Genomic DNA, 27,593 nt, shown 5'->3' with positions numbered 1-27,593 from the left:
CTGCCAGCCCCTGCCCCCCAGTATATAGCCTGCCAGCCCATATCCCCCAGTATATAGCCTGCCAGCCCCTGCCCCCCAGTATATAGCCTGCCAGCCCCTGCCCCCCAGTATATAGCCTGCCAGCCCCTGCCCCCCAGTATACAGCCTGCCAGCCCCTGCCCCCCAGTATATAGCCTGCCAGCCCCTGCCCCCCAGTATATAGCCTGCCAGCCCCTGCCCCCCAGTATATAGCCTGCCAGCCCCTGCCCCCCAGTATATAGCCTGCCAGCCCCTGCCCCCCAGTATATAGCCTGCCAGCCCCTGCCCCCCAGTATATAGCCTGCCAGCCCCTGCCCCCCAGTATATAGCCTGCCAGCCCCTGCCCCCCAGTATATAGCCTGCCAGCCCCTGCCCCCCAGTATATAGCCTGCCAGCCCCTGCCCCATAGTATATAGCCAGCCCCCTGCCCCAGTATATAGCCAGCAGTGGGGGAAGCTGGAAAGATGAGTTTTGATATATTTTTTTTACTCGAGTATAAGCCGAGTTTGGGGTTTTCAGCACATTTTTTTGTGCTGAAAAACTAGGCTTATACTCGAGTATATATGGTAGTTTCAGGTCTTTCTGATATAAAATCAATTCCATTAGGATACTGAAAGAGAACCTGTCACCAGGTTTTACCCCACTAAATTACTAGTCCCTCAGGTCAGGGATGAAATGTCCTTTCTAGAATTCCCTCTTATGTGAAATTTCATACTTTTACTTAAAAAAAAAGAGGTAAATATGACTCTTCTCACCTCATTTATACATGAGATGAGTCAAGTTTAGTGGTTGCAGGGGCAGTGTCACGTTAGAAGCCCCCATCTTCTGTTCTATTCTGACCTAGAAACATACAAATTTCATCTTTCAGATCAGGTTTATGGCTTTGTGAGCTACAGAACCAGAGATACAGACAGCTAAGTGAGCTACAGATACAAATCCAGTTTCACCTATTTTTGAACTGCCCGTCTGTCCAGTTCTGTAGATCACAGAACCATCGGATGTGCTCTGAAAGATTAGATTCTTATCTTTAATATGACACCAGCAGCATGTTTCTAGGCCCTATAGAACAGAAGATGGGGGCTTCTGAAGTGACACTACCGCAGAAACCACTAAACTTGACTCATCTCATGTGGAAATGAGTCGTATTTGCCTGACTTTGGGGGGGGGGGATTTTCTTTATAGATAAACAGATGAGATTTCCCATAAAACAGGGAATTCTAGAAATGACATTGCACCCGCGACCTGAGGGGTGTAGTAGCTTAGTGGGGTAAAACCTGGTGACAGGTGCCCTTTAAATTGACACGATTTCTTCCATTTGTTGTAATTAGGGAACAGATGTGAGTGATATCAAAGCGGAAGACGAGACAGAATATGAGATTTACACAGGGATAACCCAACTGTGTACCGAGGAGAAAATTACCCGACAGAACAGCACCGGTGAGTCATATCACTGTATGATGCAAGGATTCCCTGCACAACCCAACAGTCCTTATAGTACTGGCACTGCAGTCTGGCAGACAGGGGATCCTTGCTTCATATTTCTGTATAAGGCAAGGCCTCCGTCCTATACAATGTGTGTGTCCTCTACAGATGGATCGCTAGTGGGATGTCCCGGTGCTCTGTATTCTAGAGAATATCCAGATCAGAATCCGGACGTTCTGCCGCAGTGTAAGGTAGTTGTTACTGCTAAAATGTTGTTGTTCTCATCAGGGCGCGGTCACACGTTGCGTTTTCATAGCGTTTTGAAACACATTACAACAGCTGCGGAGAAGTGATTTGCCGAATTACCTTAATGTTAACATTTGTGTTAACAAAACGCAATGTAAACATGAGTGTTAACAGTGTTTACTTTTGAGTTTTGTTAACGCATTGCATTGTGAATATGTGCGTTAACATCACGTTTACGATGCATTTGTCAAAGCAAATGTTAATAGTTACGTCATTCGGCAAATCGCCGCCTCTCCTCTGTTGTGATGTGTTTCAAAACGCAACCAAAACGCACCGTGTGGCCGCGCCCTCATGACAATTACTAGTTGAGTTTTTTCACTTTAGTAATTTTACATCATTTGTCCCATATGTGGTGGATGGGGTCACACGTGTGAACGACATAAAAGTTGAAGACGTAACAGAAAAAGAGACGAGCGCAGGAGTGACGGAGGACGAAGTCTCTGAAGACATCACTGCTGGTGAGCGCGACTACAGGATGACAGGATTACCGTATATACCCGAGTATAAACCGACCCGAGTATAAGCCGAGGCCCCTAATTATAACACAAAACCTGGGAAAACCTATTGACTCGAGTATAAGCCGAGGGTGGGAAATGCATTGGTCACAGCCTCCCAGTATATAGCCTGCCAGCACCTGCCCCCCAGTATATAGCCTGCCAGCCCATATCCCCCAGTATATAGCCTGCCAGCACCTGCCCCCCAGTATATAGCCTGCCAGCCCGTATCCCCCAGTATATAGCCTGCCAGCCCGTATCCCCCAGTATATAACCTGCCAGCCCGTATCCCCCAGTATATAGCCTGCCAGCCCGTATCCCCCAGTATATAGCCTGCCAGCCCGTATCCCCCAGTATATAGCCTGCCAGCCCGTATCCCCCAGTATATAGCCTGCCAGCCCGTATCCCCCAGTATATAGCCTGCCAGCCCGTATCCCCCAGTATATAGCCTGCCAGCCCGTATCCCCCAGTATATATAGCCTGCCCCAGTATATATAGCCTGCCAGCCCCCTGCCCCAGTATATATAGCCTGCCAGCCCCCTGCCCCAGTATATATAGCCTGCCAGCCCCCTGCCCCAGTATATATAGCCTGCCAGCCCCCTGCCCCAGTATATATAGCCAGCCTGCCCCAGTATATATAGCCAGCCAGCCCCCTGTTCAAGTACATAGCCAGCAGCGGGGGAAGACGGAATGGTGAGTTTTGATATATATTTTTTTTACTCAAGTCGAGTTTGGGTTTTCAGCACATTTTTGTGCTGAAAAACTAGGCTTATACTCGAGTATATATGGTACTTGATAATATATGTGTTAATTTGAAATACAGGCGGTCCCCTACTTAAGAACACACTCAGCTTACAGACGACCCCTAGTTACAGACGGACCTCTGGATATTGGTAATTTACTTTATCCTTAGGCTACAATAATCAGCTGTAACAGTTATCACAGGCGTCTGTAATGAAGATTTATTGTTCCTGGTTCTTATGACAACCCAACATTTTTTAAATCCATTTGTCACCGAGGCCAAAAAATTTTTTGTCTGGGGTTACAATTATAAAATATACAGTTCCAACTTACATACAGTTTCAACCTAAGAACAAACCTACAGAACCTATCTTGTATGTAACCCGGGGACTTCCTGTATTGAAAAATAAATATCCTGCTAATAAAAAATAAAAAATTATAGCCACTCGCCTCAGGCGGCAGAAAGTTTAGATTCCCCCTAACTTGCACCACAATGTAAGATCCTAAGTCTAATAAACCACACAAAAAAATGGACTGATGAATGCCCCCCCCCCCCTCCCCCCTATATGTTTTAGTCATGGCATGGAAAACCTTGAGTGTTTTAAAAACATCTATTGTGTTTTTTTAAAATTTTTAAGCAAAATCTCTCTCCATTTACGCCAGGCGACTGCATCGAAACCGTCGCGGGAGACAATTGCGACATAAAATACGACCACATCGCGGAATATAACCGTGAAAAACAATCGACTCTTCCTTCCACCAAAAAAACTTTGGTCCTTCACGGCACAGATCTAAATCCCACATCTACTGCCCCCGGGGAATCACCGGATAATCCGCCGCACGTTATTATCCCAAATACAGATGAGGCCGGGGGTAAAATATTTCCCTGCTCTGAATGTGGGAAATGTTTTAAGAAAAAATTTATTCTGTCCATGCACGAAAGAATTCACCGGGACGAGAGGCCCTTCCCGTGCGCCGAATGCGGGAAAAGTTTCAAAAGGAAATCGAGTCTCGTTGAACATCGGATCACTCACACGGAAGAGAGACCACACACGTGTCCGGAATGTGGGAAACATTTCAAAAAGAAATCCATTCTATCGATGCACGAAAGAATTCACCGCGACGAGAGACCGTTTTCGTGTTCGGAATGCGGGAAAAGTTTTCGCCAGAAGCCGGCACTTTTTAAGCATCAGAGGAGACACCGGAAGGAGGAGCCGTATTCATGTCCAGAATGTGAAAGAAGTTTCCAACAGAAATCCGATCTGGTTATACATCAAAGAAGCCACACAGGGGAGAAGCCATATTCATGCGCCGAATGTGGGAAGTCTTTTTGTCAAAGAGCGTACCTTGTCGCGCATCGTTGGACCCACACGACAGAGAAACCCTTCTCGTGTTCTGAATGTGGGAAATGTTTTACGCAGAAATCGTTACTTGTCCTGCATCGGAGAACTCACACGGGAGAGAAACCCTTTTCGTGCTCCGAATGCGGGAAAGGTTTTCTGCAGAAAGCGGCTCTTTTTATGCATCAGAGAATTCACACGGGGGAGAAGCCGTTTTCGTGTTCAGAATGTGAGAAGTGTTTTCGCTACAAGTCAGATTTGATTGTACATGAAAGGAGGCACAGAAAGGAGGAACCATTTTCATGTCCGGAATGTGACAGGGGTTTTCGGCAGAAATCGGATCTCATTGTACATCAGAGAACTCACACAGGAGAGAAGCCGTATTCATGCTCTGAATGTGGGAAGTGCTTTACCCAGAGATCCTCCCTTTATGCACATCAGAGAATTCACACAGGAGAAAAGCCGTTCTCATGTTCTGAATGTGGGAAAAGTTTTATGCAGAAATCGGTTCTTCTTATGCATCAGAAAATTCACACAGGGGAGAAGCCATTTTCATGTTCAGAATGTGACAAATGTTTTCGTCAGAAGTCAGATCTGATTGTACATCAGAAACGGCACCGGAGGGAGGAGCCATTTTCATGTCCGCAATGTGGTAGAGGGTTTTTACAGAAATCGGCTCTTGTTGTACATCAGAGAACTCACACGGGGGAGAAACCATATTCCTGTTCGGAATGTGGCAAATGTTTTACCCAAAGATCATCCCTTGTTAGACATGAATTAATCCACAAAGGGGAGAAGCCATTTTCATGTTCTGAATGTGGGAAATGTTATAGCCATAAGTCAGCAGTTGTTCAGCATAAAAAACGAAGCCATTTTCAGACTGCGGAGCATGTTTTACCGCCGATCAGTGAGATTAAACCGACTATCATCTGAATTCTCTTTGTCTAAGTGTATTTCCTATGCTCTGACAATTGAACACCACAACTTTGTTGCAGGACGTGGCGCAGCAACAATTTTCTTTCCCTGATGGAACTGCTTCTTCTTTATCGTTGTTCTAGATAAAACTGATATTTTGGATTGATGGTCTAGCAATCATCAAAGGCCTGAATACACTGTAACAATGTGAGCCAGCTACATGGCACACAACCATGCTTACTTTCCCTGGCGCCCACTTAATTTTTTTTGCTATATAATGTGCTCGATTCCCTCCTCTATTTACAATACAAGCAATGAATATACCACCCACATAAATATATACCAGCAGGAACCATACCACACAGGGAAATAAGTGTACTGCACACAAGGCGGCCATCGGGCAGATCTAGACATCACTTATGTATAAAGATACATTCCCACGACCGTAGGGGGACGTATGTACGGACGCAAGCTTGCGCCCTTACATGCATCCCCCGTAGGCCGGCAATGGGCGCACGGAGCTATATGGCAGACTTAGAAATGGGGCCCTTTCCTCTTAATAAAAATACACATATCATAGAATGATGTTCATAGAATTTATGCACTGATATATACATTTATATAATTATACATACAGTATATACACATCAAATACTCACACATAGCATATACACACATACAGAACCCTATACACTGTATATAATGCTGCACATCCTCCATTTTGTCATCTGGCAGGCATGGTGGCTGGGCCCCCTGACAACATGGGCCCGTAGCAGCTACTACGACGTGCTGAATGCTGAAGACTTCTTGGTAGGAGGGATTAAAAAAGACTCCTGGGGGGGGGGGCGGGGTTGTGGCCTTATCCGCCCCAGTAGCCTCTAAACAAAATTTGCATATACATAAGATTATAGTTTTATAAAGTTCTGGGCCACTAACAGTTTTATTAAAACAAAAGCATGAAACTATAATACATTAAAGGAACCTACCACCCGATCTTCCTTATGAGATAGATCCTTGATGGTGGGTTTCCTTTAACAAAATTTTTACAAATGTGAGAGGTGCACTAACTTTGGTGGGATACTGTAAGAGACGACAGAATAAATGAAATATTCCAATTTGTGGTCTACAGAGTGAACCTCATAGGATCCTATATATTTTAGGTTTAATAAGTTCAAGACTTTCTAGAATGTAAGTGATAACTGGAAAAAACTCCTGTGAGCCGACGTGGTCTGTAGGGAGAACGTCCCAGGCGCTTGTAGGTGTTCCTATTAGACACTCAAAGGAGTCCGTACATTCTAGGCTCTTCAGTACAGGACTTGCCATAGTACTCAACGGGGGACATTTACTGACCCGCCCGATTTGCGATCCCCGATCCGGACTGTCCGACGGACATGCACTGTGCCGCAATTCACGTAGATCGTGCACCCAATATCCTGCATGTGTCACTTCCCCGCTCAGGTCCCTGGAGTTCACCTTCTTCTTCCTGGTGCATGTAAGTGCATTGTCCGTGAATAATGCGCTGTGCGGAGAGTCACTAAGATCCTGCACCCGATATCCTGCATGTGTCACTTCCCTGCTTAGGTCCCTGGAGTTCACCTTCTTCTTCCTGGTGCATGTAAGTGCATTGTCCGTGTATAATGTGCTGTGCGGGGAGTCACTAAGATCGTGCACCCGATATCCTGCATGTGTCGCTTCCCCGCTCAGGTCCCCGGAGTTCACCTTCTTCTTCCTGGTGCATGTAAGTGCATTTTCTGTGTATAATGTGCTGTGCGGGGAGTCACTAAGATCCTGCGCCCGATATCCTGCATGTGTCACTTCCCCACTCAGGTCCCTGGAGTTCACCTTCTTCCTGTTGCATGTAAGTGCATTGTCCGTGTATAATGCGCTGCGCGGGGAGTCACTAAGATCGTGCGTCCGATATCCTGCATGTGTCGCTTCCCCGCTCAGGTCCCCGGAGTTCACCTTCTTCTTCCTGTTGCATGTTAGTGCATTGTCCGTGTATAATGCGCTGTGCGGGGAGTCACTAAGATCGTGCGCCCGATATCCTGCATGTGTCACTTCCCCGCTCAGGTCCTCGGAGTTCACCTTCTTCTTCCTGTTGCATGTAAGTGCATTGTCCGTGTATAATGCGCTGTGCGGGGAGTCACTAAGATCGTGCGCCCGATATCCTGCATGTGTCACTTCCCCGCTCAGGTCCCCGGAGTTCACCTTCTTCTTCCTGGTGCATGTAAGTGCATTGTCCGTGTATAATGCGCTGTGCGGAGAGTCACTAAGATCCTGCACCCGATATCCTGTATGTGTCACTTCCCTGCTTAGGTCCCTGGAGTTCACCTTCTTCTTCCTGGTGCATGTAAGTGCATTGTCCATGTATAATGTGCTGTGCGGGGAGTCACTAAGATCGTGCGCCCGATATCCTGCATGTGTCGCTTCCCCGCTCAGGTCCCTGGAGTTCACCTTCTTCTTCCTGGTGCATGTAAGTGCATTGTCCGTGAATAATGCGCTGTGCGGAGAGTCACTAAGATCCTGCACCCGATATCCTGCATGTGTCACTTCCCTGCTTAGGTCCCTGGAGTTCACCTTCTTCTTCCTGGTGCATGTAAGTGCATTGTCCATGTATAATGTGCTGTGCGGAGAGTCACTAAGATCCTGCACCCGATATCCTGCATGTGTCACTTCCCTGCTTAGGTCCCTGGAGTTCACCTTCTTCTTCCTGGTGCATGTAAGTGCATTGTCCGTGTAAAATGCGCTGTGCGGGGAGTCACTAGGATTCTGCGTCCGATATCCTGCATGTGTCACTTCCCCGCTCAGGTCCCCGGAGTTCACCTTCTTCTTCCTGTTGCATGTAAGTGCATTGTCCGTGTATAATGCGCTGTGCGGGGAGTCACTAAGATCGTGCGCCCGATATCCTGCATGTGTCACTTCCCCGCTCAGGTCCCCGGAGTTCACCTTCTTCTTCCTGGTGCATGTAAGTGCATTGTCCGTGTATAATGCGCTGTGCGGAGAGTCACTAAGATCCTGCACCCGATATCCTGTATGTGTCACTTCCCTGCTTAGGTCCCTGGAGTTCACCTTCTTCTTCCTGGTGCATGTAAGTGCATTGTCCATGTATAATGTGCTGTGCGGGGAGTCACTAAGATCGTGCGCCCGATATCCTGCATGTGTCGCTTCCCCGCTCAGGTCCCTGGAGTTCACCTTCTTCTTCCTGGTGCATGTAAGTGCATTGTCCGTGAATAATGCGCTGTGCGGAGAGTCACTAAGATCCTGCACCCGATATCCTGCATGTGTCACTTCCCTGCTTAGGTCCCTGGAGTTCACCTTCTTCTTCCTGGTGCATGTAAGTGCATTGTCCATGTATAATGTGCTGTGCGGAGAGTCACTAAGATCCTGCACCCGATATCCTGCATGTGTCACTTCCCTGCTTAGGTCCCTGGAGTTCACCTTCTTCTTCCTGGTGCATGTAAGTGCATTGTCCGTGTAAAATGCGCTGTGCGGGGAGTCACTAGGATTCTGCGTCCGATATCCTGCATGTGTCGCTTCCCCGCTCAGGTCCCTGGAGTTCACCTTCTTCTTCCTGGTGCATGTAAGTGCATTGTCCGTGTATAATGCGCTGCGCGGGGAGTCACTAAGATCGTGCGTCCGATATCCTGCATGTGTCGCTTCCCCGCTCAGGTCCCCGGAGTTCACCTTCTTCTTCCTGGTGCATGTATGTGCATTGTCCGTGTATAATGCGCTGTGCGGGGAGTCACTAAGATCGTGCGTCCGATGTCCTGCATGTGTCGCTTCCCCGCTCAGGTCCCCGGAGTTCACCTTCTTCTTCCTGTTGCATGTAAGTGCATTGTCCGTGTATAATGCGCTGTGCGGGGAGTCACTAAGATCGTGCGCCCCATATCCTGCATGTGTCGCTTCCCCGCTCAGGTCCCTGGAGTTCACCTTCTTCTTCCTGGTGCATGTAAGTGCATTGTCCGTGTATAATGCGCTGTGCGGGGAGTCACTAAGATCGTGCGCCCTATATTCTGCATGTGTCGCTTCCCCGCTCAGGTCCCAGGAGTTCACCTTCTTCTTCCTGGTGCATGTAAGTGCATTGTCCGTGTATAATGCGCTGTGCGGAGAGTCACTAAGATCCTGCACCCGATATCCTGCATGTGTCACTTCCCTGCTTAGGTCCCTGGAGTTCACCTTCTTCTTCCTGGTGCATGTAAGTGCATTGTCCGTGTATAATGTGCTGTGCGGGGAGTCACTAAGATCGTGCGCCCGATATCCTGCATGTGTCGCTTCCCCGCTCAGGTCCCTGGAGTTCACCTTCTTCTTCCTGGTGCATGTAAGTGCATTGTCCGTGTATAATGCGCTGTGCGGGGAGTCACTAAGATCGTGCGCCCGATATCCTGCATGTGTCGCTTCCCCGCTCAGGTCCCCGGAGTTCACCTTCTTCTTCCTGGGGCATGTAAGTGCATTGTCCGTGTATAATGCGCTGTGCGGGGAGTCACTAAGATCCTGCACCCGATATCCTGCATGTGTCACTTCCCCGCTCAGGTCCTGGAGTTCACCTTCTTCTTCCCGGTGCATGTAAGTGCATTGTCTGTGTATAATGTGCTGTGCGGGGAGTCACTAAGATCGTGCGCCCAATATCCTGCATCCGTGGCTTCTGCGCTCAGGTCCCCGGAGTTCACCTTCTTGGTCCTGGCGCATGCAAGTGTATTGTCTTGCAACACATTTTAAAAGTTAAATCCAGCACTCAGTCCGAATCAGTCGGATCATCCCCCGATTGTCCACGCCCCCGATTTGTGTCGCATGAAAACTGGCGCCGATGCGCCAAAATCCCCTTCTAAATGCGGAGCAAAACGGAAATTGCTGAAACATCTGTGGACCCTTAATAAGTAAATGAGCCCCAATGAGACCTCAAAGAAACAAGTCCATTCTGGGCTTTTCATTGAGAATGTCTGGAATCCTTTGAGGTCCAGGTTTCTTGTACTGAAGAACCTACAATGTACATGCTGAGGAGCTCTCCACAATCCCTGTACATTCGAGCAGTTCCTGGAGGCTCTACAATGTCTGTCGTTCAACTGTTCAGCTTTTCAGATGCAGTTTTTGATGTCCAAACCAGGAGTGGAGTGAAGATAAAGGAGGAGCGGCTTCTCCCAATGATATGTTTCTCATCCATTATCACCCACACCTGCTTTTGGCTTAAAAAAACTAAACTGCATCTGAAAACCTGAACGTGTGAACGCAGCCTTGAGGTCTCTACAAATTTCTGGACTGAAACATCTGGAATGTACATGTTTCAATGGTACAATGTAAGAGCTGACTGTATGACGCGTCTATGGTGCAGCGCCCTCTACAGCTGCGCATCACTCAAGGTCCTTGACTACCTCCAACAGCACAGACTGCTGCTTGACCCCAGCAACACATGTGACTGATCACATGATCATGACATCAATAAAGGTCTTCTTCCCTCCTACACGTGACTGATCACATGATTATGACATCATTAAAGAGCTTCTCCAATAGACGTGACTGATCACATGATCATGACATCGTTAAAGGTCTCCTTCCCCTCCTACACATGTGACTGATCACATGATCATGACATCGTTAAAGGTCTCCTTCCCCGCCTATACATGCGACTGATCACATGATCATGACATCATTACAGGTCTTCTCCTATACACGTGACTGATCACATGATCATGACATCATTACAGGTCTTCTCCTATACACGTGACTGATCACATGATCATGACATCATTAAAGGTCCTCTACCTCACTGAGCTCTATCTTTATTGATAGTAATCAGGTGAGTGTGGCTTCTCTTTATTGTCCATTCCCCCTGGATTATTGCATTACTCTCCCTCCCTATAGCATATATATATATATATATGTGATGACGTGTTTATAGCTTTGTGTGTAGGGACATTATACAGTTCATTCCAATTATTCTGATCCCCAGCAGAAATAAGGAATATTAGGATCTGATAGCAAAGACGAGGAATATGAGGACAGTATCTGGAGCATCTGCTGTGTGTATGTATGTATGTATATATATATATATATATATATATATATGTCTCTTACACCCTATCAGCTACTGAGAATTTGGGGGACATTCATCATGAAGCCCCTTCTGGCACCGGCAGATACATCAGGAGCAGGGGCTGTACTAGGAGAGGCTGGGCCCCTTGGCAAACTTCTGCATGGGGGCCCCAACCCTTAAAAAATATATACATATTTATAAACATCTATCTCCTTCACGCTCTGCACCATACGGAGAGGCACACAGGGTGTATGATGAGGGTGCACAGGGTGAGCCCTCTTCATACAGAGGTTGGGTTCGCTGCATATTGCTGCAAACACACGCGATTGGCTGCCATGACCGCCTCGGTCTGCTATGCTATGTAAAAATGGCACATACTGCAATAACTTTAAAATTCTTAAACCCCCCCCCCCCCCCCCCCCCTTTTCCTTATAACTGATAAATAGTAAAAATCACAAACATGTTGGGTATCACTGCGGTATCAACATATAATAATGGTTAATACCGATGGTGAAGCCCTTAACGGAAAATAGCCAAATGTCGGAAACGCCACTTCTACACCATTGTACATCACATAAAAATGTAAGGTCACACAGTCCTCAAAATGTTAGCAATGAAAACGTCGGCTCAGGTAGCAAAAAAAAGACGCCTAACACAGATCCATGCACCGAAGTATGAAAAAGTTATTAGCGTCAGAAGATGGCGAAACAATTTTCTTTTTTCGTACACATTGTTTTAATCATTGAAAAAGTATTGAACAGCTGCGTAACTAGAAGCTGATGGGCCCCGGTCTGTGCCGGGCCCCCGACTATAATGTATGGTTTATAGTAATAGTCTTCTCATATGGGAAAGGGACACCATAAGGGCCCCCTAAACCTCTTGGGCCCGGGTGCGATCGCAACCTCTGCACCCCCTCAAGTTACGCCCCTGGTATTGAAACACAATAAAACTGATATAAATCTGGTATCACCGTGATGGTACCGAACCAAAGAATAAAGGAGACAAATCATTTGGATCGAACAGCGAAAGTATTAAAATCTGAGCCCACAAGACACTGATGCAAATGTATTTATCTGCCACTTTCACCCCATTCTTTCAGGGGTGTCGGGCTGAATGGATCGATCTGAGGAAACCTTGTATCATCCCTTCAGTGATGGAAATATCACCACCAGACAATGACTTTAAAGTAATATAGGGAGATTTATCATCCGTCTCTCAGAGCAGAACTGTTCTAGTTGCCTTTTGCAACCAATCAGAGCTCAGCTTTCATTTTCCCACAGCTGTTTATAAAATTAAAGCTGAGCTCTGATTGGTTTCCATGGGCAACTAGAACAGTTTTACCTTAGAAATGAGATGATAAATCTCCATCATAATGTCCAACAGAAAGCAATCCAAAAGACTTTCTACTAAAAGATGGCTTACCTGCATTAAACTATTAAACTCCAAGACAAACATTAGGTACAAACTGCTGGCACAGGTATTTGTTTCGAGCGCGACTGTTATTCTTCATGCGACACAAACTTCTGCAATGGGCGTTCCGGTGCTCAGTCAGATCGTGCGCCACATTTATCACACAGAGTATGTCAGAAGTGTGTCGCATTTCCAGTGTTAAAGGTGTAACAAAAAAGATGTTGGTGCCCTCTGTCGGGGCAGTGCAGGGGGCGCCAGATTCATGAAGAACGTGTGCCAGAAATCCTGAAACTGCATATAGTACACAGGACCCGGCACATAATACACAGGACCCGGCACATAATACACAGGACCCGGCACATAATGCACACGGCACATAGTACACAGGAAACGGCACATAATGCACACTGCACATAGTACACCGGACACGGCACATAATACACCGGACACGGCACATAATACACCGGACCCGGCACATAATACACAGGACCCGGCACATAGTACACAGGACCCGGCACATAGTACACAGGACCCGGCACATAATGCACACTGCACTGCTCTTAGTAAATGTGCCCCAGCGTCTGCCCTTGTGTTCTCTAAATGGAGAAGAAGTACATCATCAGATTGCTTCCATTAGTTCCTCCAGGTGTTATTTGACCTTTCCCTTTGTCTCCCTATAGAAATAATAGTTATTTTTCTGACAAAAGATGGACAAGAAGAGAAAACCGATGGCGGAGAGGATATTAGACCTCACCCTAGAGATCATCTACCTGATAACTGGAGAGGTGAGAGCTTCTGGACCCCATGTCATGTCTGGTAGAGATGAGGGGGATGTATAACATGACATCAATGTCTCTCTCCATGCACAGGACTACATAGTAGTGAAGAGGATCCCTGAGGAGGGGGCAGGGTGGAGCAGGATCCGGGATCTTATTAGGACGTCTCCTCCGCACTCACTGATACACGAGGGGAACCGCCATCAGGAGATCCTGGAGGTCACCAACAAGATCACCGAGCTGCTGACTGGAGAGGTGAGGGGTGCTGGAAAGTATTTAGATATTGGGGGACATTCACTAAGGGTCCGTCAGACGCATTTCTGTCGGGTTTCCCAAATATTTCCGATTTGCCCTGAATTGCCCCGGGTTTTTGGTGCACGCGATCGGATTTTGGTGCATCACCGCCGGCTTTCATGCGACAGAAATTGGGGTAGTGGCCATCGGACAAACCACGGAATTTAAAATTCAAATTGTGTTGCAAGACATGCACTCACATACACCGGGAAGAAGAAGGTGAACTCCTGCGGACCTGAGCGGGGAAGCGACACGTGCAGGATATTGGACGCACGATCTTAGTGAATCGCGGCAGCTCCGAATCCTCGTCGGACAACTGACCTCGGGGATCGGGACGGGTCAGTAAATGTACCCCAGTGACTTTGTTTAGTGTTTGGAAGTAGTTAAGCAAAAATGTTATTTCAAAAAGCAGTCGACATCCGGTGCCAAACCATTGAAAACATTAAACTGATTAGTAATTCTTTTGATAACTCATGTCGTTTTACAGTAACACTTGCACTTTGGAAAGATTGTAAGGGTTAAATTCTGCGCATAGTTTTATCCGTGTTTGTATTCCCCTAAATAACGAAACTTTTAACAAAACTACATACATCACTATTGATTGTAGTAAACTGTGTAAAATACTTTTTTTTAAATCTGACCTTCTTTTTTTTGCCCCTGCCTTTCTTTCTTAGTTGAGCAGTCTGTGTAAATCCGATAAGGATAATTGTAGTGTTGTGCGCCCACACCTCCTCATCCAAAAGGCCACATAAACACATTTTTGGGTTAAGTTTAATTGTTTGCCCCAATACACCAGTAAGGACATCTACAACCTCCTTCCAATAAGTTTGTAATATGGGTCATTCCCAGATCACGTGCCAGAATGAGGCAGGAGCAGATCTACATCTATGACCACCGGCATCAGGCATAGGATCGGAGTTGGATAACATTGATGGGGGATGTCTAACAGAATCCATTTATTATTTTCTGCTGGTGATGAGTATGTACGCTCCTCCAGTAATTCAGTATCCTCCTCCTCACTTGGGGATGACCGCATGGACTTCACTCTATGTGTGGCAGGGTGTTGCATGAGACTTGACCTGTAGGAGACGGGAGTAGATGGTGGAAATGAACCCTCCCAGTCACTCCTATTAGGGGGCACTTGGACCCCCTAATGCAACCCATGCCGTGGCTATAAGAACCCATAGAGACTCTGCCGAGCAACCTGGTACTTGGTCATAACCTGGTCAAATGCTAAGAGCGACGTGTCATCCCACATATCCTCTATAGTCTGCACCCTAAAAATGTAAACCTAACTCCAAGACCTGTAAGACCTGGGAAAAGCGGAGTCTCCAGAGGTGTATCGGGATGGGCTGTAACCCGCTTACTTGTCTCCAGACTGTTCTGGCCAACAACCTGGGACGAGACCAGGGGGGGGGGGGGGAGTTTAATATGTGCCACAGGGGCGTAACTAGGAGAGGCAGGGCCCCATAGCAGAATTCTGAATGGCGCCCCCTCCCCCTTGGAAAATATACATATTTGGTTACTTTTATACAGATTTATACACATTTATGTACCACACATTTATATGCTCTTACACAGATTTATACACTTTCACAGATCTGTCCCAGTAGCTGCTGACCACATGGTCCCTAGTCCTGTCCTTCTGCTTTTTCCTTCTTGCCAATTGTGTACTGTTATATACATATTAAATAAACTGTACAATGTGCAGCATAATATGTATATAATGGTGCGCATCCTCCATTCTTTATTGGGTCAGTTCAGATGACTGGGCCCCCTGACACTGTGGGCCCCATAGCAACTGCTATGGCTGCTACCACTGTAGTTACACCCTTGATGTACCACAATGAGGGGGATTAGAGATAAGAAAGCGGCACTGGCCCGCTAAATAGTATCAGTGCAGATGAGGCAGAGCTCCTATGTGTGTTTCTCCACCGTGTATGTATATTTGTGTTTGTGTGTCAGGTTCCTATAAGGTGTCAGGATATCATTATCTGTTTCTCTATGGAGGAGTGGGACTACATAGAAGAGCACAAGGACCAGTATGAAGACCTTATTATGGAACATCATCAGACTTTCTTATCAGCAGGTAAAAGGAGACATTTGTTGTTTTGTTCATCCTCCACAGCGTTGCCTCCTTAGGCTTTATCTGCAGGTCTCTCTCTCTCGTTGCAGTTGTTTTGCTCTGATTTTATACAATATGTTCCTGCATTTATTCTATAATGATGTAAATACAGTATGTGGTTACATTATGTAACAGAGAAAAACTCCGTCTAGAATGTTTGCTCCATACAGGCAGTCCCCGGGTTACATACAAGATAGGTTCTTTAGGTTGAATTTGTATGTATGTAAGTCGGAACTGTATATTTTTACACTTTTGTCCATGTAACAATTGGGTTTTCAAAATATTTTGCTGTAATGGGGCCAAGGATTATCAATAAAATTCCATTACAGACACCTTACAGCTGATCAGTGCAGCCTGGGACTGAAGTAACATCCAAAGATACTCGCCAGATGTCAGAGAGGTCCATCTGTAACTAGGGGTCGTCTGTAAGTCGGGTGTCCTTAAGTCTGAGACTGTCGGTGAAATAAATATGCACTGATTAAAAAGGATCTTTCTATACATTCAGTATTGTTATAATCTCGACAAAAAGTTTCCATGTAGTTTTACTGCAAATAAAAACCATAAACTAAATGACAGTATTGCCTATCCAAAAAAACTAACTGGAAGCTAAACAAGACATTAAAGGGAACCTGTCACCAGGAATGTCGTTCTTAGTGTCAGGTTCCAGTAGCCTCTACTATGCTGATTTTAAAATTGCCTTTGTCAGCATTCTGAATCGTTTCAGTACTTTATATAAGTTGAATTCAAATTACCTGGCTCCCTGCCAGCACCATGTGGCGAGTCCCGGGGAATGGGCGGCTGCAGCCTGTGTCTCCTCATACATTCTTCTTCTGCTCCACACCATCCCCCACCTTCCCTTGTCCGCTCAATACACATGACTTCTCGTTACCTGGCTCCCTGCCAGCAGTGGGAAGGGGGTTCCGCTGCAGCCTGTGTCAGTCTACTCTCATCCACACTAATCCAGCTCCCTCCCCCATTCCTGTCATGTGTATTGAGCGGACAGGGGAGGGTGTGGAGCAGAAAAAGAATTATGAGGCTGCAGCCGCCCATTCCCCGGGACTCGCTACATGGTTCTGGCAGGGAGCCAGGTAATTTGAATTCAACTTATATAAAGTACTGAAACGATTCAGAATGCAGCCACACAATTTTATAGCATCAGCATAGGCCATTGGAACCTGTTACCAGCTAAAAATGTCATTCCTAGTGACAGGCTCACGTTGAATGTACCGGACGACATAAATTCAGCTTTAAAAGTACAATTGTGAACAAATCTTGCAATGTGGACCATTGTGATGAGTAGCTTTGTGCATCTTCTGCAGATGAATCCAGTAAAGTAGCAACAACAGAGAGATTTTGCAATCGGAGCGATCCACTGGATGATCCGGTAGGTGTATCATAGTATCCAGTCACTAATTTAAAGTAAACCTGTCACCATTGATGTCATTTATAGCTGGTGACAGGTTCATGTGATCCATGCTATGTTGGTTTTAATAATTGCCCTTGTCCGCATTCTGAAAAAAATTCAGTGCATCATAAAACTTTATTACACATTCCAGTTGTGTGGTGAGTCCTGGGGAAGGGGCAGTTGCAGCCGCTGTCCATCTCCTCATGCATTCTTCCTTTCCCCCAGACTATCCCCCTTCCCTGGCGGCTCAATGCACATGACTGGAGATGTGGTGGGGGGTTGTTGGATGAGTGTGGCAGAGAGGAGACTGACACAGGCACACACAGGATGCAGCTGCTCCTCCTCCAGGACTCACCACATGCTGCTGGCAGGGAGCCAGGTAATGTGAATAAAACTTATATAAAGTACTAAATTGATTCAGAATGTTGACATTAAAATCAGAATAGCATAGACTATTGGAACCTGTCACCAGCTAAAAATGATATTCCTGGTGACGGGTTCGCTTTAACGTCATTTTAGTTGTCATCCCTTTTTATGTTCCGTTTTATCGGCTCTGTATTTAGCATGCACACATTTTTTTGGCCTTTGTAATCTTTTCCAATCGTCTTCTTGTACATCATGTGGTCAACTAGGTAACAAATCATCTGAATGAAATGAAAGATGAAACGATAACAGATGAAGCCGAGACCTATGCAGACGTATCTCCGCTCTGTGTGGAGGAAGAATCTCCCGCAGATATAAGCGCAGGTGAGCGATCCCCAATGTTCACTGCAAAGAGTGAAATCCATACAAATCTGTACTTTGACACCATAGACCAGTATAATTATCTACCGTGCAGGAATATTTACCCGATCGTGTGTGTTAACCCTGTGATTGCCGCCGGCAAAGCTACCAGCACATCTTTGTTTTGATTGTCACTCCATGTGACGTCATTGGGGGACGACGATCTGTCGTTATAGGTCCCGATGCCGTCTTGTCTCGCCAGACCTATTACATTTTTGCGATTTGCACATTGTAATAGAAGATGTGGCAGCACATGGTGGGATCGGAGTAGCTTTGGGGGTCTGAAAAATGGTAAACAAAAATTTTTTTAATAAAATCTAAAAGTTCAAACTACCCCCTTTTCTCTAGAACTGATACAAAAAATAAGTAAAATCATAAACATATTGGGTATTGCTACGTTCCACAATGTCCGATATATGAAAATTTAAGAACCTGCGATTCCTGGCGTTGAACCCTGGAATGGAAAATGGCGCCCGAATGTCCAAAATGGCAAATCGGCTCACTCACCTGTGCTGCGTCCCGCGATCTGGTGTGTGCGTCCCCGCCTCCTAGGACGCGTGCGCACGGCTTCTCGAGATTTAAAGGGCCATCGTGCTGCTAATTGTCGCTGGCCACATCGCAATTTAATAAATAGCTAGCCACTTCCCTTCTACCCCGCCGGATCTTTGTGCCTTGTACCTTTGAGAAAGCTTAGTTCCTGATTCCCCGTGCTCGTGTTGCGAATTCCCGTTGTGACCCCGGTTCCGTTTCTGTTTTTCTGACTCCACCCCTTGCTGCCTTCCCTGACCTTCTGCTACGTCCACCACTCTGGTCCTGTGCTGCCAGTCCTGACCATCTGCCTGTCTCTGACTACGATTCTGCTCAACGACTCTGTACTGCACCTTGGCTGCCAAAGTTGCGCCTGTGGAGAGACCTGGTGGTACCACGCTGCAACAAGTCCAACCTGCTTTGCGGTGGCTCTGGTGAAAAACCGGGTACAACTTGGACTCTGCTCCCAGGTGTCGGCTAACGTCATCGTCCACGGTGGTCCAGAGGGTCAACTGCTGCCGATATGAATCACGTAACAAAATTCCTGAGGGAGCAGATTGAGAGAGTCATTGGCTGAAGAAAAATCGTCTCAACCCTCCCTGAGGAATTCTATTCCGCTAGAAGATTGCGCTGGTGGTGCACTTTAGCAGGCATTAATTAAAAGGAACCTGTCATCAGACATTGACCTAATAAACCACTACCAGTGTGTGGTCAAACAGCGGAGCAGCTTCTAGATCATGTTTCTTCCATGGCCTGGTCTGCTGGCATCATCCAGAAAATCAGCTTGAAGTGAGATGTAAATTAGTTTTATGAAGTCAAGGAGGCGGAGAGTTTAACACTGACTGGGGAACTTTTACAGGCATGGATAGGAACAATATAGGGATAGTGGCACTGGTGTATAATAGCATTCTCATTAGTTTGGGTGGTATTTTGCACCTGACAGACGTAGGGTACATTTACATGAACACGTACTTGCCTGGGTGAGCACGCATTGGCGCGCTGGAGAGGAGGGGGGATGAGCTTTGCTTACCCTTCATCGTAAGAATCGATACCGCACGGCCTCGATAACGCATGCTACCAAATCCTTATCTTCTCTGTAGTTGTAATCTTAGTTGCTTTCCTCTGTTCTTGAGCTTTGTCCCTCTTCTACACCTGTACTCTCCTTCTCGTGTGGTCTGACCAGTGATGTACAAGGGCAAAACTATTACGAGCATCTATGCTTCTAATGGAATTGTACTTATATTTTTTTTAATTTTTTTTTATTTTTCAGAAGAATCTGGGCAAAAAAATCCACCACAGAGATCTCCTAGTCTATTGTGTTCCCAGAGTGACTCACAAGGAAATCAGAATGTCCAACATAATTATCAGGTACATGGAACAGAAATTGCATCTAAACTAAAATACAGATTTTTGAACTATGAAAAAGACTAAAAAAAAAAAAAAAAAACCTTGCTGCTCACTTGGAGTAGTTGTGCTACATAGTCGGGGGAAAAAACGTCCTCCACTTCCAAGGTGCGTGGCATTCTGGTACAGCGAAAGGTTGCTAGCACCAAAAAAATGCCGAAAAATTTTAAAAATACCATTGGTAAACACGTGATACAAACAGGTAATGCATTTCAGACCTTACTCATAGGTCCTTAATCCTACCTGAGGCATGAGGTGTGATTAAAGGGAACTTGTCACCACATTTAACACACATACAGCAAGTGACAGGTTCCCATATAGCCCTATTTACTAAAGGACAAAAAAATTGTACCCCCCATTCCCATAAAATTAACTTTATCTTTCCCGAAAGACATTTAGATCTAGCAGGAGTCGGAGGGGTGTGTCTTGCTCAAGCGGCTCCTCCCCATGGAAGCACAGAATTTCTCCATGTAGACACTGCATGTCATGTGACCAAGGTGACATCATCTAAGGTCCTTTGGTCACTTATTTTTGCAAAATCTACTCCATGTATGTATCTGATCACATGAAAGCACAGCAGCTTCCAGGAACTTCCTCTCCTCCCCGTGTTTCATAATTTCAAATATATTATAAAATGTATGAAAAGACAGCACTCCACACAAATCTAGAAGTTAAATAAAGTTGGTGGCAATGTTTCGGCTCAAAATTCCCTGATAATTTCTCAAGCCGATATAGAATATTGGAAATTTGTCGTGTAACGGGTGTAAATGCATTTTGGCTTCTTATCCTTCTGTCTTAATAATTGTCGATTATTTGTTCCATTTTATGGTGGATTAGGTCCAACGTTTGGTAAAGTTTAAGGATGATTTTACTATGGAAGAAGAATATGCAGGAGGGACCCAGCAGTGTAAGGAGGAGGAATCTCCTAGAAACATCAGCTCCGGTGAGTGAAACGGCTGACAGACGTGACTGGTAAGAATGATGAGAGTAGTCACACACACAGGGCGGGGGGTTGTACGAAGCCTTGTCCCGATCCCAGCTTTTTCGTCTGCAGTTAGCTCCCCAAACCCCACTTTGGGTGTGATGTGGCAAATGGGTGGGAGCAGGGCTGGGGGGCGACCCAGCCCACCTAAGTTACTGAAAACGGCAGAGACTACTCCTGCTTTGTAGACCAGGTTTGACTTGGTCTAAACAATTCAGACCTGAATCATTAGATCGATGACTATGAATTCTTTATCATGAATTGGTATATGGTAAGTGTATGAAGTGTTAACTGCTTAAAGGGGTTGTCTGGGAGCATCAGGGAGTGGTCGCGCATAATGTCAGGAATATGTTTAGCAGTGGCCTATATCAAGACAGGAAATGCTCTAATATTTCTCCCTAAGTAAAAGTTGATTCAAATGCTATAATCTCAATTTTGGTTGTTTGCTGGAGAATTTGGGGAACATTTACTTACCCAGTCCGGAGGAGTTTGCGGAAAGTTCATTTTCCGTGTATAAGATCGCTAAGATTGTCCATCTATAGATTCACTAAGATCCTGCACCCGATATCCTGCATGTGTCGCTTCCCCGCTCAGGTCCCTGGAGTTCACCTTCTTCTTCCTGGTGTATGTAAGTGCATTGTCTGTGTATAATGCGCTGTGTGGGGAGTCACTAAGATCCTGCACCCGATATCCTGCATGTGTCGCTTCCCCGCTCAGGTCCCCGGAGTTCACCTTCTACTTCCTGGTGCATGTAAGTGCATTGTCCATGTATAATGCGCTGTGCGGGGAGTCACTAAGATCGTGCGCCTGATATCCTGCATGTGTCGCTTCCCCGCTCAGGTCCCCGGAGTTCACCTTCTTCTTCCTGGTGCATGTAAGTGCATTGTCCGTGTATAATGCGCTGTGCGGAGAGTCACTAAGATCGTGCCCCCGATATCCTGCATGTGTCCCTTCCCTGCTCAGGTCCCTGGAGTTCACCTTCTTCTTCCTGGTGCATGTAAGTGCATTGTGCGTGTATAATGCGCTGTGCGGGGAGTCACTAAGATCCTGCACCCGATATCCTGCATGTGTCGCTTCCCCACTCAGGTCCCCGGAGTTCACCTTCTTCTTCCTGGTGCATGTAAGTGCATTGGATGTGACACAATTTAAATCCGGCGCTCAGTCCGAATCAGTCGGATCGTCCGACGGCCCGCCCCCTATTTCTGTCACATGGAAGCTGCGCCAAAAACCTGTTTTGCCATATTTTACCAACCGCTTGCACTTTTTCATTTTATTATTTCTATTATATTTTTATACTATTTCTATTAGTGTTGTATTTATTTTAATAAATGACATTAAAATCCCTTTTTATATCCCAACAGATTTATGTTCGGAAAGCTTAGTAAGACGTCTCATTTTACCGTCAGATTATGATGTAAACTATAACAACGGCGCAGAGGACATTCACAGAGAACTTTCGGATACGCCTTTTACCTCCGCCATGTCCTCCATTCTTTATAACCGAGATCCAGCAGCGGAGTCAATGAATCATCAGGAATTTTCTTCTAACCAATCACACCTTGATAATCAAAATAATGGAGAGGCGGGGAATAAACTATTTCCATGTCCGGAATGTGGGAAACATTTCACAAAGAAATCCAATCTGTTTATGCACGAAAGAATCCACAGGGATGAGCGCCCATTTTCATGTTCGGAATGTGGGAAAAGTTTTCGACAGAAATCGGTTCTTTTCAAACATGAAAGAAGACACCGAGGGGAGGAACCATTCTCCTGCTCGCAATGCGGTAGAGGCTTCCAACAGAAATCGGATCTCATTGTACATCAGAGAACTCACACGGGGGAGAAGCCGTATTCGTGTTCTGAATGTGGCAAATGTTTTATGCAGAAATCGGTCCTTGTCACGCATCAGAAAATTCATTCTGGGGTGAAGCCGTTTTCCTGTTTGGAATGTGGGAAATGTTTTACTCGAAAACAAGATCTTTTTAAACATCAGCTCACTCACACCGGCATGAAGCCCTTCTCTTGTCCAGAATGCGGGAAATGTTTTACCACAAAATCAAATCTTGTCGAACATCAAAAAACTCACACGGGGGTGAAACCTTTTTCCTGTCCTGAATGTGGGAAATGCTTTATCCAGAAGTCCGATGTTGTTAAACATCTAAAATGTCACACGGGAGAGAAGCCGTATTCCTGTTCCGAATGTGGAAAGTGTTTTGCGAGGAAATCGTGTCTCGTTGAGCATCAGAGAACTCACACGGGAGAGAAGCCATTTTCCTGTCCTGAATGTGGAAAATGCTTTAGTCATAGGTCCGCCGCTGTAAAACATCAGGTCACTCACACAGGGGAGAAGCCATTTACATGTTTAGAGTGCGGGAAATGTTTTCCTAAGAAATCCCATCTTTTGGAACATGGTATAAGCCACACGGGGCAGGAGCTATTTTCATGTTCCGAATGCGGAAAATCCTTTCATCTGGAGTCAAATCTTGTGACACATCAGAGAACTCACACAAGTGCGAAGCCTTTTTTATGTTCTGAGTGTGGGAAGTGCTTCACCAGGAAATCAAGTCTTATGGAGCATCTGAGAAGCCACACGGGGGAGAAGCCATTTTCGTGTCCCGAATGTGGCAAATGTTTCAGCCAGAAGTCGGATCTGGTTAAACATCACAGAACTCATACAGGGGAGAAGCCATATTCGTGTTCTGATTGTGGGAAGTTTTTTAGACAGAAGTCGGTGCTAGTTAATCATCAGTTAATCCATACAGGGAAGAAGCCATTCTCGTGCTCGGAGTGCGGGAAATGCTATAGCCATAGGGCGGCTCTTGCTCAGCACAAGAAGCGAAGTCATTTTAATGTTCAAACTGTAGCAAATATTTTACCTCAAATATAGCGAGTAATAATGTGGATGTTAACATTAAATTTCATCAAACCTTTGTGGTTCCGGATGGTGCATAAGCCCCTCGAGAGCTCGGCATCATCCATCGCAACCATCATTTTCTATATGGATTGACTCAAGTTGGATTACACCTACCTCCTCAGATCTCTAGACCTTGTACAAATGAATGATTTTCCTGCAAACTCTTGTTGAGGGTGTTTCTTTTTTTTTTTTAAAGGACACCTGTCATCAGGTCTGTGTCACTTGTCCTGTCACTATTTACCTGTTGGAGCAGCTCACAAGGATCCATCCCAGGCTTTATCTAGTTATTTCATACATTAATCATTGTAAAATCATAATTTCTTAATTATGTAAATGAGGCTGGTCACATGGTCAGAGGCAGTGATGTCACCCCTGTTACCCCTCCCCTCTCCTCCCCCTGCTCATGTCTGTGGGTGATGTATAGTAAAGCATTGCTGTTGTCTGTGCTGCATCCTCCTAATATACAGAGACACAGACATCAGCTACACAAGTACCTGACATGTTCTGCTATAACATGGCTGTCTGGTGCTGTTGTATCTCTCCTATACACAGACACATGCACACACAGGCTGCAGGGGGCGCCAGCACCAGGAAGCACATGGAGGAGCCATTACACCATTATACATCATATCACTATACAGGCTGTCAGTCATGTGTATAGGAGTATCTCCTGGGGGTGTGGCTGTGCCTCCCTCTCATGAATAAGCTGGACAGCTTGAATATGATAATGACTCATTGGACATCTCACAGGTCATCTGCATACAGCTTTAGGACCTCATTGCTTAGGGTTACAGGCATGTAGAGGGACAATGAAGGGATAGAGGCAATGCTCTCTAATGGCGGTTTATGAAAATAGATTTAGTTTAGGGGGTTATTTTGCCTGACGGGTTCTCTTTAAAGACTCTAATTCATCAGTTCCACTTTTGTGCTCCATCAAAATCATAACTTGTTTTCCCCATGTTTAAACCATACCGAAAAAATTTACTCTGGACCTCTAGCAGTGCTTATACTTTCATCTTTCTGCCGCAGTACTGTAAGGCTACATTCACACGAACGTGTGCCCACCCTACTGTAGCACAGCGGGCACATGTCGCCGCCCAGGAGAGGAGGAGCGCTGATCACCCCCGCCCCTCCCCATAGCGCTGTATGGCGCACGGCGCCATACACCTGGGAAAGATGGAACATGTCCTATCTTTCTCCCGGCTACGGAACGGTACGGCACCACACATGTGCAGCATCATACCGCTCTGGTACGGTGCCGTCAGCCGATTGCCGTCTATGGGAGACATATATGTATATACGTCCCCCATACGGCAGTGTGATTGTAGCCTAAGAGTAGAAATGCTGAAACACATGCACTCACAGTTAACAAGTTCAAAGAGTCTACAGTAAAAAAGGACTGTACCGCAGCAGTTGGGAGCAAATGGAAGGAACAATATATTTAAAGTGAACCCATCACCAGGATTGTAATTTTTAGCTCCTGACAGGTTCAAATATCCTTTGCTGTGCCGATTTTAAAATCCCTTTGTCAGCATCCTGACCAATCGCAGTATTTTGTAAAAATTTTTACATTACATTAATAGCTTGTGGTGAGTCCTGGGGGAAATCAGCTGCAGCCTGTGTGCTTATGTCTCAGTCTCCTCTCCACCACACTTATCCAGCCCCCCCATCTCAGTTCCTGTCGTGTGGAGGAGAGGATAAAAAGACACAGGCACACACAGGCTGCAGCTGCCCCATCCCCTGGGACTCCACACACGCTGCTGCCAGGGAGCCAGGTAATGTGAAATAAATGTTTATAAAGTACTGAAATTATTCACAATGCCTGGTGATGGGTTAGTAGTTTCCAGATTTCATTTTAAGCAAAACTAAGTAGTATCATAGTTTGTACGGAAAAAAAGACACATGTTCAACCAAGGAAGGGATTTAACATAACATAACCATCAATTTTATTTAGGTGTAAAGGCATCTAGACCCTTCTCTCCTGTCCCTGCTGTGACCAGCGCCTGAGCTCTCTGCTGTCCCTGCTGTGACCAGCGCCTGAGATCAGCTATTCCACAGATTGACAATTCTCTTAGTAAAAAAAGCCCTGTGGCCCTGATTAAACCTTGTTTTCTCCAGATGGAGACAGTGCCCCCTCGTCTTTTGATTTGATTTAATCTGGAATAACTTTCCACCATATTCTATGTATGGACCTTTCATATATTTATATAGATAAATCATGTCTCCTCTAAATAAATCTAGTTGTTTTAATCTTTCCTCATAACTAAGACCCTCCATACCCCTTATCAGTTTTGTGGCTCTACATTGAACCCTCTCCAGCTCCAGGGCCTCCTTTTTATGGACCGGAGCCCAGAACTGGACAGCATATTCCAGGTGAGGCCGAACCAATGCCTTGTACAGGGGTAATATTATATCCCTATCCCCAGAGTCCAGACCACTGCTGATACATGACAAGTTCTTGCTGGCTTTAGAGGCAGCTGACTGACATTGTGCTGTTATTCAATTTATGATCTACTAGTCACCCAGCTCCTTCTCAACCAGGGACTCTCCCAGATTTATTCCCCCAAGGACATATGTAGCCTGTGGATTATTAGCCCCCAGGGGCATAACCTTACATTTATCCACATTGAACCTCATCTGCTAAGTGGATGACCAAACACTCAGTTTGTCCAAGTCACCTGCAGCTACTACTCCCATCCTCCATAGTCTGTATTACACAACACAGCTTGTACTACTCCCATCCTCCATACACTGTATTACAGTACACAGCTTCTACTACTCCCATCCTCCATACACTGTATTACACTACACAGCTTGTACTACTACTCCCATCCTCCATAGACTGTATTACACTAGACAGCTTGTACTACTCCCCCATCCTCCATAGACTGTATTACACTACACAGCTTGTACTACTCCCATCCTCCATACACTTGTAGTATTGGGTCCAGCACGGAGCCCTGGGGGTCCAGCACTTATAACTGGTGACATTCTGAGTAGGAATCATTGATCTCTGGATCCTTCAGTTCTCAATCCAACTGCCAATGGTTCCTGCCAAACCACTAGACCTTATGTCACCCATCAGCGTCTATGAGGGACACAATATCCACAGCGGCTCCTCCATCCAGGCATCTGCTCACCTCTTCATAGAAGCAGATCAGGTGAGTCTGACAACTTCTATCCCTAGTAACCCCTCGCTGGCTGTCACTTATTACACCATGTGATGTCACATACTCCAGTATATAGTCTTTTACTAACCAATATTTCCCCCACAATGGAAGTTAAGCTTACAGGCCTGTAATTACCTGCAGATGTTCTAGAGCCCTTTTTTAAATATTGGCACCACATTCGCCTTGTGCCAGTCACTTGGCACCGCACCAGACATTAGGGAAAAATGGCATATTCCACTGGGTACAATGATGCTGTATCTCCTCCTCCTTACGTCCTCCTATGTCCATTTTTTAAATATGCATATTAACAGATGTAAATATACAGGATTTTGTTGCTCGGCCCGAGCATCGCTGGAGCTGGCGTCGGAGGATATGGCAGATGTGCACAGGGCGTCTCAGCAGTGATCTGGGGCACATGTTATAGCCATAGTCCTCATAGCTCACATGGGCTACGGTGCATAAGATGGTGTTTTTTAAGCACAAGTGTGGCCGTAAATTCACTGATGCAGCATCACCGTGTCCTGGGGAATCTGCCACT

General features: G+C 45.9%; 1 protein-coding gene across 1 annotated transcript in view; it reads left to right on the top strand.

Moving 5' to 3' along the window:
• The window catches only part of LOC140106444 (uncharacterized), a 62,894-nt gene extending 38,848 nt beyond the window's left edge, over positions 1-24,046 (top strand). Inside the window, exons 17-28 of the mRNA XM_072130893.1 lie at positions 1,347-1,455; positions 1,609-1,693; positions 2,098-2,204; positions 3,645-5,251; positions 13,382-13,459; positions 13,544-13,705; positions 15,710-15,833; positions 17,189-17,253; positions 17,907-18,021; positions 19,856-19,953; positions 20,827-20,932; positions 22,333-24,046. Of these exons, the coding sequence (XP_071986994.1) occupies positions 1,347-1,455; positions 1,609-1,693; positions 2,098-2,204; positions 3,645-5,251; positions 13,382-13,459; positions 13,544-13,705; positions 15,710-15,833; positions 17,189-17,253; positions 17,907-18,021; positions 19,856-19,953; positions 20,827-20,932; positions 22,333-23,858 (4,182 nt within the window). The 3' untranslated portion in view covers positions 23,859-24,046. The remainder of the gene's footprint in view (positions 1-1,346; positions 1,456-1,608; positions 1,694-2,097; positions 2,205-3,644; positions 5,252-13,381; positions 13,460-13,543; positions 13,706-15,709; positions 15,834-17,188; positions 17,254-17,906; positions 18,022-19,855; positions 19,954-20,826; positions 20,933-22,332) is intronic.
• The last annotated feature ends 3,547 nt before the right edge of the window (positions 24,047-27,593 follow it).

This window comes from Engystomops pustulosus, chromosome 11, assembly GCF_040894005.1.
Source record: "Engystomops pustulosus chromosome 11, aEngPut4.maternal, whole genome shotgun sequence".
Classification (NCBI taxonomy): Eukaryota; Metazoa; Chordata; class Amphibia; order Anura; family Leptodactylidae; genus Engystomops; species Engystomops pustulosus.
This window is presented reverse-complemented; position numbering and strand designations above follow the sequence as displayed.